Source organism: Eubalaena glacialis, chromosome 2 (assembly GCF_028564815.1).
Source record: "Eubalaena glacialis isolate mEubGla1 chromosome 2, mEubGla1.1.hap2.+ XY, whole genome shotgun sequence".
Taxonomy (NCBI): Eukaryota; Metazoa; Chordata; class Mammalia; order Artiodactyla; family Balaenidae; genus Eubalaena; species Eubalaena glacialis.
Genome location: NC_083717.1, coordinates 42,530,941 through 42,545,907, shown reverse-complemented (window position 1 = coordinate 42,545,907; position 14,967 = coordinate 42,530,941). Strand labels below are relative to the sequence as shown.

The following is a 14,967-nucleotide window of genomic DNA, read 5'->3' as shown; positions in this document are numbered from 1 at the left end:
CTCTGAGACTAGGGCGACATGAAAGCCATGTGGTGGACAGGCTCTTGGTGCTCCAGCCAGGTGTCAGGGCTGTGCCACTGAGTGGGAGAGCCAAGTTCAGGACACTGGTCCACAAGAGACCTTCCAGCTCCACATAATATCAAACGGCGAAAATCTCCCAGAGAACTCCATCTCAACGCCAAGACCCAGCTTCACTCAACGACCAGCAAGCTACAGTGCTGGACACCCCATGCCAAACAACTAACAAGACAGGAACACAACCCCATCCATTAGCACAGAGGCTGCCTAAAATCATAATAAGGACACAGACACCCCAAAACACACCACCAGACGTGGACCTGCCCACCAGAAAGACAAGATCCAGCCTCATCCACCAGAACACAGGCATTAGTCCCCTCCACCAGGAAGCCTACACAACCCACTGAACCAACCTTAGCCACTGGGGACAGACACCAAAAACAACGGGAACTACGAACCTGCAGCCTGCGAAAAGGAGACCCCAAACACAGTAAGTTAAGCAAAATGAGAAGACAGAGAAACACGCAGCAGATGAAGGAGCAAGGCAAAAACCCACCAGACCTAACAAACGAAGAGGAAATAAGCAGTCTACCTGAAAAAGAATTCAGAATAATGATAGTAAAGATGATCCAAAATCTTGGCAATAGAATGGAGAAAATACAAGAAACGTTTAACAAGGACCTAGAAGAACTAAAGAGCAAACAAACAGTGATGAACAACACAATAAATGAAATTAAAAATTCTCTAGAAGGGATCAATAGCAGAATAACTGAGGCAGAAGAACGGATAAGTGACCTGGAAGATAAAATAGTGGAAATAACTACTGCAGAGCAGAATAAAGAAAAAAGAATGAAAAGAATTGAGGACAGTCTCAGAGACCTCTGGGACAACATTAAATGCACCAACATTCAAATTATAGGGGTCCCAGAAGAAGAAGAGATAAAGAAAGGAACTGAGAAAATATTTGAAGAGATTATAGTTGAAAACTTCCCTAATATGGGAAAGGAAATAGTTAATCAAGTCCTGGAAGCAAAGAGAGTCCCATACAGGATAATCCAAGGAGAAACACTCCAAGACACATATTAATCAAACTCTCAAAAATTAAATACAAAGAACAAATATTAAAAGCAGCAAGGGAAAAACAACAAATAACGCATAAGGGAATCCCCATAAGGTTAACAGCTGATCTTTCAGCAGAAACTCTGCAAGCCAGAAGGGAGTGGCAGGACATACTTAAAGTGATGAAGGAGAAAAACCTACAACCAAGATTACTCTACCCAGCAAGGATCTCATTCAGATTTGATGGAGAAATTAAAACCTTTACAGACAAGCAAAAGCTAAGAGAATTCAACACCTCCAAACCAGCTTTACAACAAATGCTAAAGGAACTTCTCTAGGCAGGAGACACAAGAGAAGGAAAAGACCTACAATTATAAACCCAAAACAATTAAGAAAATGGTAATAGGAACATACAAATCGATAATTCCCTTAAATGTAAATGGATTAAATGCTCCAACCAAAAGACATAGATTGGCTGAATGGATACAAAAACAAGACCCGTATATATGCTGTCTACAAGAGACCCACTATAGACCTAGGGACACATACAGACTGAAAGTGAGAGGATGGAAGAAGATATTCCATGCAAATGGAAATCAAAAGAAAGCAGGAGTAGCAATTCTCATATCAGACAAAATAGACTTTAAAACAAAGACTATTACAAGAGACAAAGAAGGACACTACATAATGATCAAGGGATCAATCCAAGAAGAAGACATAACAATTGTAAATATTTATGCACCCAACATAGGAGCACCTCAATACATAAGGCGAATGCTAACAGCCATAAGAGGGGAAATCGACAGTAACACAATCATAGTAGGGAACTTTAACACCCCACTTTCACCAATGGACAGATCATCCAAAATGAAAATAAATAAGGAAACACAAGCTTTAAATGATACATTAAACAAGATGGACTTAATTGATATTTATAGGACATTCCGTCCAAAAACAGCAGAATACACATTCTTCTCAAGTGCTCATAGAACATTCTCCAGGATAGATCATATCTTGGGTCACAAATCAAGCCTTGGTAAATTTAAGAAAATTGAAATCGTATCAAGTATCTTTTCCGACCACAACACTATGAGGCTAGATATCAATTACAGGAAAAAATCTGTAAGAAATACAAACACATGGAGGCTAAACAACACACTACTTAATAACCAAGAGATCACTGAAGAAATCAAAGAGGAAATCAAAAAATACCTAGAAACAAATGACAATGAACACACGATGACCCAAAACCTATGGGATGCAGCAAAAGCAGTTCTAAGAGGGAAGTTTATAGCAATACAATCCTACCTTAAGAAACAAGAAACATGAAACCTCTCAAATAAACAACCTAACCTTACACCTAAAGCAGTTAGAGAAAGAAGAACAAAAATACCCCAAAGTTAGCAGAAGGAAAGAAATCATGAAGATCAGATCAGAAATAAATGAAAAAGAAATGAAGGAAACAATAGCAAAGATCAATATAACTAAAAGCTGGTTCTTTGAGAAGATAAACAAAATTGATAAACCATTAGCCAGACTTACCAAGAAAAAAAGGGAGAAGACCCAAATCAATAGAATTAGAAATGAAAAAGGAGAAGTAACAACTGATACTGCAGAAATACAAAGGATCATGAGAGATTACTACAAGCAACTATATGCCAATGAAATGTACAACCTGGAAGAAAGGCACAAATTCTTAGAAATGCACAATCTTCCAAGACTGAACCAGGAAGAAATAGAAAATATGAACAGACCAATCACAAGCACTGAAATTGAAACTGTGATTAAAAATCTTCCAACAAACAAAAGCCCAGGACCAGATGGCTTCACAGGCGAATTCTATCAAACATTTAGAGAAGAGCTAATACCTATCCTTCTGAAACTCTTCCAGAATATAGCAGAGGGAGGAACACTCCCAAACTCATTCTACGAGGCCACCATCACTCTGATACCAAAACCAGACAAAGATGTCACAAAGAAAGAAAACTACAGACCAATATCACTGATGAACATAGATGCAAAAATCCTCAACAAAATACTAGCAAACAGAATCCAACAGCACATTAAAAGGATCATACACTATGATCAAGTGGGGTTTATCCCAGGACTGCAAGGATTCTTCAGTATACGCAAATCAATCAACGTGATACACCATATTAACAAACTGAAGGAGAAAAACCATATGATCATCTCAATAGATGCAAAGAAAGCTTTTGACAAAATTCAACACCAATTTATGATAAAAACCCTCCAGAAAGTAGGCATAGAGGGAACTTTCCTCAACATAATAAAGGCCATATATGACAAACCCACAGCCAACATCGTCCTCAATGGTGAAAAACTGAAACCATTTCCACTAAGATCAGGAGCAAGACAAGATTGCCCACTCTCACCACTATTATTCAACATAGTTTTGGAAGTCTTAGCCACAGCAATCAGAGAAGAAAAAGAAATAAAAGGAATCCAAATCGGAAAAGAAGAAGTAAAGCTGTCACTGTTTGCAGATGACATGATACTATACCTAGAGAATCCTAAAGATGCTACCAGAAAACTACTAGAGCTAATCAATGAATTTGGTAAAGTAGCAGGATACAAAATTAATGCACAGAAATCTCTTGCACTCCTCTACACTAATGATGAAAAATCTGAAAGTGAAATTAAGAAAACACTCCCATTTACCATTGCAACAAAAAGAATAAAATATCTAGGAATAAACCTACCTAAGGAGACAAAAGACCTGTATGCAGAAAATTATAAGACACTGATGAAAGAAATTAAAGATGATACAAACAGATGGAGAGATATACCATGTTCTTGGATTGGAAGAATCAACATTGTGAAAATGACTCTACTACCCAAAGCAATCTACAGATTCAATGCAATCCCTATCAAATTACCACTGGCATTTTTCACAGAACTAGAACAAAAAATTTCACAATTTGTATGGAAACAGAAAAGACCCCAAATAGCCAAAGCAATCTTGAGAACAAAAAACGGAGCTGGAGGAATCAGGCTCCATGACTTCAGACTATACTACAAAGCTGCAGTAATCAATACAGTATGGTACTGGCACAGAAACAGAGATATAGATCAATGGAACAGGATAGAAAGCCCAGAGATAAACCCATGCACGTATGGTCACCTTATCTTTGATAAAGGTGGCAAGAATATACAGTGGAGAAAAGACAGCCTCTTCAATAAGTGGTGCTGGGAAAACTGGACCAGCTACATGTAAAAGAATGAAATTAGAACACTCCCTAACACCATACACAAAAATAAACTCAAAATGGATTAAAGACCTAAATGTAAGGCCATACACCTTCAAACTCTTAGAGGAAAACATAGGCAGAACACTCTATGACATAAATCACAGCAAGATCCTTTTTGCCCCACCTCCTAGAGAAATGGAAATAAAAACACAAATAAACAAATGGGACCTAATGAAACTTAAAAGCTTTTGCACAGCAAAGGAAACCATAAACAAGACGAAAAGACAACCCTCAGAATGGGAGAAAATATTTGCAAATGAAGCAACTGACAAAGGATTAATCTCCAAAATTTACAAGCAGCTCATGCAGCTCAATATCAAAAAAACAAACAACAATCCAAAAATGGGCGGAAGACCTAAATAGACATTTCTCCAAAGAAGATATACAGATTGCCAACAGACACATGAAAGAATGCTCAACATCATTAATCGTTAGAGAAATGCAAATCAAAACTACAATGAGATATCATCTCACACCGGTCCGAATGGCCATCATCAAAAAAATCTACAGAGGGGTAGCTTCGTCAGTTGAAGGACACCTGCAGCGAGGTCTGTGTGTTTTGGAAGATTGAAATCATGGCAGGTCCAGAAACTGATGCCCAGTACCAATTCACTGGTATCAAAAAATATTTCAACTCTTACACTCTCACAGGGAGAATGAATTGTGTACTGGCCACATACGGAGGTATTGCTTTGATAGTTTTATACTTTAAGGTAAGGTCTAAAAAAACTCCAGCTGTGAAAGCAACATAAATGGATTCTCAACTGTACCTCATCTGTTAAGTTCCCATGCCTAAAGAAGCTAATGTCAACTCATCATGTGATACTCAATTTGTACAATAAATTATGAACCTGGAAAAAAAAAATCTACAAACAATAAATGCTGGAGAGGGTGTGGAGAAAAGGGAACCCTCTTGCGCTGTTGGTGGGAATGTAAATTGATACAGCCACTATGGAGAACAGTATGGAGGTGCCTTCAAAAACTAAAAATAGAACTACCGTACGACCCAGCAATCCCACTACTGGGCATATACGCTGAGAAAACCATAATTCAAAAAGAGTCATTTACCAAATGTTCATTGCAGCTCTATTTACAATAGCCAGGACATGGAAGCAACCTAAGTGTCTATCAACAGATGACTGGATAAAGAAGATGTGGCACATATATACGATGGAATATTACTCAGCCATAAAAAGGAACGAAACTGAGTTATTTGTAGTGAGGTGGATGGACCTAGAGACTGTCATACAGAGTGAAGTAAGTCAGAAAGAGAAAAACAAATACCATATGCTAACACATATATATGGAATCAAAAAAAAAAAAAAAAGGTCATGAAGAACCTAGGGGCAAGACGGGAATAAAGATGCAGACCTACTAGAGAATGGACTTGAGGATACGGGGAGGGGGAAGGGTAAGCTGGGACAAAGTGAGTGAGTGGCATGGACATATATACACTACCAAACGTAAAATAGATAGCTAGTGGGAAGCAGCCGCATAGCACAGGGGATCAGCTTGGTGCTTTGTGACCACCTAGAGGGGTAGGATAGGGAGGGTGGGAGGGAGGGAGATGCAAGAGGGAAGAGATATGGGGATATATGTATATGTATAGCTGATTCACTTGTTTATAAAGCAGAAACTAACACACCATTGTAAAGCAATTATACTCCAATAAAGATGTTAAAAAAATAAAAAATAAAAAAATAAAGGTCTTTTCTGTTTGTATTCCAGATTCTGCAACTACAGGAAATCAAAATCTTCCAGAACATGTTGTTCTTGTTACAAAATCTTATTGTAGGGCGGCAATTGTAGTCTCTGTCATGCAGTTTATACCCTGTAGTTTGCAGTCTATACCCAGAGTGCTCTAGTGCTCAAAGGGACTGCCCTTGTTTGCCCAGCTGGTTAGCACAGAACCAGGCCCAGGACCCCAAACCCTGGAGCCTTGCTGTGGGCCAGCCTCTCCCTGCCTGCCCACCTCTACTTGAGAGATCACCTCATCTCACTGAAGTCAGCTCCGTAGTGTCCCACTGTAAGCTGAGGCACCCTGCGAACCTCTCCAGGCCTGTGCTTCCTCTGCTGGGGAAATACTTAAATAGGACCACCTCTCCTGATCAGTGACCCTCTTCTGTTTTATGAAATCCTCGCGCCATCCCCATACATGGAGAGAAGTCATGGGAAGGGCACAGCTGAATCTGCACACTGAGTCCTGTGCTGCGGGCATCTGCTGCCTGGTCAGCTCTGCAGTGCTGCCTACAGCAAATTGCCGTCTCACGTGGATTCTTGGAGGCCTGTGGTGGGGCCTCGTGCCGGTCACAGTGCAGGGCAAGATGTAACAGTCTCACCTCTTGTTGCTTTTTGCTTTCCAGAGCACTGCAGCTTGATTTTGATGTGTGCTTGTCCTGGGTTGCCTTCCCTGTAATTTAATGCAAATTGTTACTTACCAAGGCGGGGAGGTCTTTGGTTCCAAACGAGCCCGTGTGAGTCGGTCAGGACTACAGGTGGGTTTAATGATGCTTCCTGCCCGTGCCACGGTAGACGAATGGCGTGAGACAGGGAAGAGTCTTGTGCTTGCCGTGTCCTCCAGTAGGGGAGATAACCCAGCATCCCTGGGAAAAGCAGAAAGGGAGGATCTCCTTTCCAGTGCCCTTCATCTTTCTGTTTCTATGAAAATAATAACTTACGGAAATGTGCTTGTGGGCTCTTGTGTTTCTGACGTCATCGATTAGCCTGCCTCAGCTACAGGCCTCTTGAGATTGGACCAGGGCCTGGACCAGTCTGGAGGGGGATGCATGACAAGAAGCCCCAGAACCCGTGCAGTGTGTGACCTCCACTTTGTGGGCAACAGGACATCCATTCTGAGAGACTCAGGAGGTTTTTCTCTCATTCCACCCCCGTGAGGCCAGGGATTGTGGGAAGCCACGGACTGACTTGTCAGCAGGGGAAGCATGGAGAGAGCACATATATATCCATGCATAAGTTCCTTACTTTTAAACGTTTATAACAAAAGATTCCAGTGGTAAATGATACTGTTAGAATGTATTCCCTTCCTACAGGACTTACTTACTGTTGTACATTTCCAAAACTAAACCAAGCCTTTAATTTGCAGACACCTACTGTTTTGTGTGTTGAACATTATAATAGAAACTGAGGGTGCCTGACGGGTTAAATGAGTAAGACACATCCCATCCCTCAAGAAGCTCTGTTAGGAGAGATAAAGGAATGAACCACTAGTTGGCATCTGAGTCATGGGAACTTAGGGAAGGAATCATCTCTTGTTTAGGCCTATATATACCAGTGTCCCTTCTGTTCACTTTTGGTGGCATTATAACATCAGGCATTAAGTGGAGTTCTGAAATGTCTCACCCAGGGGATTTTCCCCTGTTGACAGCCTTGCTGGCCTTAAAATAGGGAGCCAGTCTTCTCATTCCAGTTCCAGAAAGTGATGCTTGTGTTGTGATTGTTTTGCCATGGAACAGTTCCTGTCTCTATCACCATTGTACACAATGCAATAGGCTGTGTTCCTTCCTAGGAGTCATTAGGTTTCCCTAATGGGATGATCTAGAGGAAGAAAATAGAGCTCTGGCCCTTCTCCCTCATTAATGCTGTGTCTGCTTCACATCAAGCTCATTGAATTGTTTTTCTCCTTACCTGAGACTGTTCCTTCCTCTTTGACTCAGGAAGAGGATTTAAATCCTGGCTTTCTTGACATGGGACTTTAGTACATTTGCTATTGCAGCTGAACCTGCCTTGCAAGCTGTGAGCAGAAATGCTGTTTCAAGATTGGCACATAATGTGGACAGTACTCTGAGGTTTGCTTTATAAGTCGAAAGACTGTGTCCTGTAGGCTTTGAGAGAGAGTTTGTCATTGGCGCACTCCACCTGCATAGCCCCCCAGGCTCGATAAAGCCAGTGGAGGTTCTTAAGAAATGCTGGCAATGCTGAATACAGATGATTGACATCTGCTGCTCAGTGTCATAGTGACCATGTATCTCTATCTACTCACTTTGGTTTTGGTGTCATACTGGGAGCTACTGTTTCAGCTGTCCCTGGAGCCGGTGAGGGCTGGGAGTGGAAGGCTCATCAGTGCCTAATAATGCTTAGTTTTCTCATCTTTGTTTTATTCCCCATGGGGACCTTTATTGCCACATGCCTATCTCTTGGCATGGCTCTTCGTTTAAGTAAAAACAAGATAATGCATGCCCTTTCAAGAATCATCTCTTGTTTAGGCCTATATATACCAGTGTCCCTTCTGTTCACTTTTGGTGGCATTATAACATCAGGCATTAAGTGGAGTTCTGAAATGTCTCACTCAGGGGATTTTCCCCTGTTGACAGCCTTGCTGGCCTTAAAATTGGGAGCCAGTCTTTTCATTCCAGTTCCAGAAAGTGATGCTTGTGTTGTGATTGTTTTGACTCAATCTTGTTATTTTTTTTTTTTTTAGACTTAGAGTCTCCATGGGTTACCTAATTCCAGCCATTTATTAGTGGACAAACATGAAGGTGCCCTGAAAGCGACTGATGTGAAAAGTTGCCTTGATCCTTCCTCTGTAAGGCTGGTTAGTGGGAACATGGAGCAGGAAGGAGGGAGGTAGCAGAAAGGAAGGGGGGGATGAAGGAGAGCTTTAATGTGGGGGTTGAGAAAGCAGAAGGGTAACAAATCGTAAGCCTCTTTACAGCATCCACAACTGACCAAGCTCTAAAGGCCTGGAACGGCAACAGCTGTGAAAAGACCTAGGTTGTCTAGTTCTTCTAGCAGTTGTTCATATAAGTTCTTATAATTTATCACCCCAGCATAGACTGGGGAAGATGAGATTATAAAATGAGATATTAAAAAAAGAAGTAGGGCTGGCCGATTTCTCTTCTGAAAAGGATTTTATCACGTAACCAATTAACTTAGTCTAATGGAGGGAGATAATTGCACAAATCTGAATAAGTAGAAAGTGGGAATTGTCAAAATATTTTTAAAAGCAGGGTTCTAACTTTTAGATGTACACAGTTACTCAGGAAATTTCAACAACTGTTGCTAAGCAGAGGCACCGCTGGGCCATCTTTAATGTAATAGACAGGACTTTAAATATTGGCACTTGTTTTCACAAAACAAATGTTTCTTTAGGAACTTCTTTTTAATAAAGAAATAGTAGTAAGGCGCTTGACAAATGCTTGTCATTGATTTTACATTTTTAAACATTTTAACAGGGTGGCCTTTTAAAGGGATATAACTCCCCCCCGCCCCCCACCCCGCATCCCCCAAATGCATATATGCTCTAATGACCACAGGGAGCAGCAGAGAGAACTCAGCTCTGGCAGGGAGAGAAAACTATATGAAGTCTTCGACCGTGTCTTTAACTTCCATTCCTTAGAATTGTGCCTTGTGGTTCCTCATATTACCTGCCCCAGGAGTGAAGAGCCACCGTATAATTAGATTGAAACATTTCCACTCTGTGGAGGCTTTGACAAGTGAATCTTTTTGAAATTGCAGAGTTTTCAGATAGCTGGAGGTAAAGCCTTAAGTGCTGGTGCTTCCCTTTGGAAGCCTTTGCTCTAGTATATTTCTAAAATACCTATGTATTTGACTGGCTTCTTAAATACTGAACAAAATTTATCCTCTTCTTGATGGCTCAAGAGTATCATTATGGCTATCATTTGACTGTTGTGTAATAAAGATGTACATCAGTGGGCACTAATCCTACTAGCAGTCCAGAAACTTGGATGAAAGAGTTACTCATGTCAGTTTACCTCTTGGTCATTTGCCTCAGTCTTTCAAAAATGGAATGAGACACAGTCAGCCATGTGGTCTATGAGAAAGTGCCTTTCAGCTAAATTCATTCACACATAGACCATGGAAACAGTCTTTTCCTAAAGAATTTTATTTGCTCTTCAGAAAACCATCTCTGCTTTTCATTCCTGCTGTAGTTACTCTTAATTCATCAGCTTCATTCAGAATATTAGGAAATTGTTTGGGCCTCGCTTCACATATATAAAACTGAAGGCATTGGCTTTCATGCAGTCTCTATTTTTCTTTCTTTTTTAAAAAATTTATTTTATTGAAGTGTAGTTGATTTACAATGTTGTGTTAATTTCTGCTGTACAGCAAAGTGATTCAGTTATACGTATATATACAATTCTTTTCCATTTTCTTTTCCATTGTGGTTTATCCCAGGGTATTGAATACAGTTCCCTGTGCTGTACAGTGGGACCTTGTTGTTTATCTCTTCTATGTGTAATAGCTCGTATCTGCTATGTAACCCCAACCTCCCAGACCACCCCTCCCCACCACCCCAGCAACCAGAAGTCTGTTCTCTGTGTCTGTGAGTCTATTTCTGTTTCACAGATGAGTTCATTTGTCGTATTTTAGATTCCACATATAAGTGATATCATGTGAAGTTTGTTGTTCCCTTTCTGAGTTATATCACTTAGTATAATAATCCCTAGGTCCATCCATGTTGCTGTGAATGGCATTTATTTCATTCTTTTTTATGGCCGAATAGTTAGTATTCCATTGTGTGTATGTGTGATCTTTTTTATTCATCTTTTGATGAACATTTAGGTTGTTTCTATGTCTTGACTATTGTGAATAGTGCTGCTATGAACATAGAGGTGCATAGATCTTTTTGAAGTACAGTTTTGTCTGTATACATGCCTAGGAGTGGGATTGCTGGATCATGTGGCAACTCTATTTTTAGTTTTTTGAGGAGCCTCCATACTGTTTTCCATAGTGGCTGCACCAGTTTATATTCCCACCATCAGTGTAGGAGGATTCCCTTTTCTCCACACCCTCTCCAGCATTTGTTATTTGTAGATTAATGATAGCCATTCTGACCAGTGTAAGATGGTACCTCATAGTTTTGATTTGCATTTCTCTAATAATTAGTGATGTTGAGCATCTTTTCATGTGCCTGTTGGTCATCTGTATGTCTTCTTTGGAGAAATGTCTGTTTAGGTCTTCTGCCCATTTTTTAATTGGGTTGTTTGTTTTTTTGTTGTTGAGTTGTATGAGCTGTTTGTATATTTTGGAAATTAAGCCCTTGTCAATCGCATCATTTGCAAATATTTTCTCTCAGTCCGTAGGTTGTCTTTTCGTTTTGTTTATGGTTTCCTTTGCTGTACAAAAGCTTCTAAGTTTGATTAGGTCCCATTTGTTTATTTTTGCTTTCATTTCTATTGCCTTGGGAGACTGACCTGAGAAACCATCGATACGATTTATGTCAGAGAATGTTTTGCCTGTGTTCTCTTATAGGAGTTTTATGGAGTCATGTCTTATATTTAAGTCTGTAAGCCATTTTGAGTGTATTTTTGTGTGTAGTGTGAGGATGTGTTCTAACTTGATTGATTTACATGTGGCTGTCCACCTTCCCCAGCACCACTTGCTAAAGAGGCTGCATACAGTCTCTTAAGCTAGAAAGCTTTCATCCCAGATTCCCTCTTCTTAGCACAAATCAAAAAAATTTTTTTCAGTCAAATTTAACTTATCACTTCATACTTCTGGGTTAGATATTCATCGTCTCTCACCTGGACTCTTTGGTTTCCTTACCACTAATCTCTTTCTGCCTTACAACTCAGCAGTTCTTGAACTTTTTGGTCTCAAGATTCCTTTATACTTTAAAAATTATTGAGCATTCCAAAGAAATTTTGTTTATATGAGTTATAGCTTCAATTATTTACCATATTAGAAATTAAAACTGATACATTAAAAATATGTAATTCATTCACAGTAACAATAGTAAACCCACTACTTGTTAACATAAAGAGCATATTTTCATGAAAAATAACTTTTCCAAAACAAAAACAAAATTAGAAGAGTGACATTGTTTTACTCAAACTTCTGGCTCAGTAGAAAACAGATTCTCATATCCCTTATTCATTCAGACTGTTGCAATAGGGAAAGTCCAGCCTAACACAGATATATGCTTGAAAAGGGAGGAATATTTTAATAGTTTTCTCAGATAATTGTGATATTCTTCTTTGATACTAGATGAGAATTGACAAATGGTAAGTTCTTAAAAGTTATCTGTAGTGTGGAATCTGAAATCATATCACTGAACTTTCTGTGCTCTAGCACATTAAAAGCCATTTGGTCTATCTTGTACTTTGAATGGATTTTTTATCCATGCCTGATTTTCTAACATCATGCATTGGTCATTTAGGGAATGTTGATTCACTGAATAATACAACTCTTCCAAATGTTGAACATTTCATTCTACAAATCAGAAAATCACATTTGGTAGCATCACCACCAATCTCATCTGAAATGTCTTTAAGTATTAGTAAATTGGCAGGTTCACAGTGGCAGATACAGGTTTTCAAAAATCTCATTTTCCCTTGAAAGTCTGAATTTTATCATCAGCAATAAATACTGCCAGTTGCTTCTTTTGAGAAACAGGTTCACTTTGTTCATTTTCAGGAAAATACGCAAGTGCTGAAGAGCCATGCTTCGTTTGCCAGTCTTTCTTTCAAATAAAAATGTTGTTCCATAACAAAAGTGTCTGCATCGGCTCACAACTTAAAACAATTGCACAGGTGATTTTCCTCAAGACAGCCGTAATACCTCCATGACAGAAGTATTTTATGTCTACTTCCCATTTGTCACACAGAGTATTAAAAAGATGAGTATCTAAAGCTTGAAATTGAATGATATTAATAATGTTTACAGCTTCATCAAAGACATTCTGTGTGAAAATGTTTGTTTTTGTTTTTTTTTTTGAAGCTGCTCATCAATTAGTGACATCCCTAGCTTCTTTTTTTTTTTTTTTTTTTTTTTTTGCCCAATGACGGGGAGAGAAGCATTTCTCTATTTATTTATTTATTTATTTATTTATTTATTTACTTACTTATGGCTGTGTTGGGTCTTCGTTTCTGTGCGAGGGCTTTCTCTAGTTGTGGCAAGCGGGGGCCACTCTTCATCGCGGTGCGCGGGCCTCTCACTATCGCGGCCTCTCTTGTTGCGGAGCACAGGCTCCAGACGCACAGGCTCAGTAGTTGTGGCTCACGGTCCCAGTTGCTCCGCGGCATGTGGGATCTTCCCAGACCAGGGCTCGAACCCGTGTCCCCTGCATTGGCAGGCAGACTCTCAACCACTGCGCCACCAGGGAAGCCCCTGTTTTTGTTTTTTATACTACGAAGAATATGGTGACTACTGGTTCACTTTGGTACCGCTGCCTTGGTTTGTGCTAAGGCCTGTCAGTGCAAATGTCGACACAGTAAAAGGGCAAATGACATCTTAGGATTACTGTGAAAATAGTTTTGACCCCACAGATGCCCTGAAGAGGTCTCTGGGCCCCTGAAGGTTTTGCAGACCACGTGTTGAGACCCGCTGCTCTGGCTCATGTTAGAGATTCTTGCTAAACGTTGTGGTGTGGCATGGACTTCACAGTCTGGCTCCTGAGATTACTCAGACGGTACCGTCAGCTCTGCTGTTCTGTTCCACAGTCCAGCTGCCAGCCACGCCAGACCCCTCTTTATCCGCGAGGTATTCTCTGCCTGAAATGTATCCTTGGAGGCTACCTGGGTACTTACTCTTCGATTCTTTAAGACCCTTCTCAGAAGCGCTGTCCTGTGCTGCACTCCGCACTCTCTCAGGCCTCCCACGTACCCTTCTCTCACCATCTTTACCCTCTCTGGAGCATTGGGTGGTGGAACCGTGCTGGGAACCGTGAGGCCTGCACAGTACCACACCTCCTGATAGGGACGCTGCCTTAGCCATGTTTCGTGGGCAGGGACCTGCCACGGTGTCTCACACACGATGGGCGTTTACAATGTAGGATGCCTGGTGGGTATCTTGAAAGAAAAAGAAACACAGGAAGAACTTTGGCAAGGCAGATTTCTAGTTAATTGACAGTTTTTTTGTAGGCACGACTTCAGTGGACTTTACCTAAGAGTATACTTCATTTATCAATTTCTCTCCTTAGGGCACTGATAACCTTTAGTAGTTCCCTTTCTTTTAAAATTCTGTGTCCTGTTTTCACAGCAAATATATTTGAGGCTTTTACGTTTTGTTAGTTCAGCTTAAAAATGGTTTAATCAATATGGCAGGACTTGCAACTAAAAACTAGGTGGAGAAAAGGAAGTTCCTCATTGATAACCCATTAATATGAGTATTTGGGATTGAACCTCTATGTAGAATTTGGAGAGTTGCCTTTGTAGTGACACAGAATAGGTCAAAGCTTCTTTGGGTTTATCGGTAAAAGGTTTAGAGGCATAGAGCCATTAGAATTCAGACCCAGGAAAACTCTACTTGTATGAAAGAAAGATAGCAACAGTAAGCTATATTAAATAATACTGTAATGCTGTGCTTTTTTGAAGACTACTAATATTATTATCACATCCTCACAGGGAAGCAAAAGAGAAGTATTAATAATAATCTTATAGATGGCAAGTTGCAGGGACAGAGCAAGGCCTTCTCTGTGTCCTTCCTGCTCAGTGCTGGGGACTCAGGGGTTGACCCTCATAATACTTTATGCTCTTACCAGTTACTTACACTATCTCCACAGGTTCCCTGGTTTGTTAGATGTACTGTCCTTGACATAGTGCACAGCCAGTCAGTGCTGTGCAATCTTCTGAGCCATTAAACATGCATACATATGCACACACATATTTTTGGAGAAATTATCAAAATGCTTCCATGAAAC

The 14,967-nt window shown here is 40.2% G+C and overlaps 2 protein-coding genes across 7 annotated transcripts in view; both read left to right on the top strand.

The window, feature by feature from the left end:
• The window catches only part of AKAP13 (A-kinase anchoring protein 13), a 346,999-nt gene that overhangs the window by 205,730 nt on the left and 126,302 nt on the right, over window positions 1-14,967 (top strand). The gene's annotated exons all lie outside the window — the stretch shown is intronic.
• Window positions 4,859-5,205, top strand: LOC133084971 (ATP synthase membrane subunit K, mitochondrial-like). The gene has a single exon (XM_061181785.1). It carries the CDS (start codon window positions 4,922-4,924, stop codon window positions 5,096-5,098), a length of 177 nt encoding a protein of 58 aa, XP_061037768.1. The 5' UTR covers window positions 4,859-4,921; the 3' UTR covers window positions 5,099-5,205.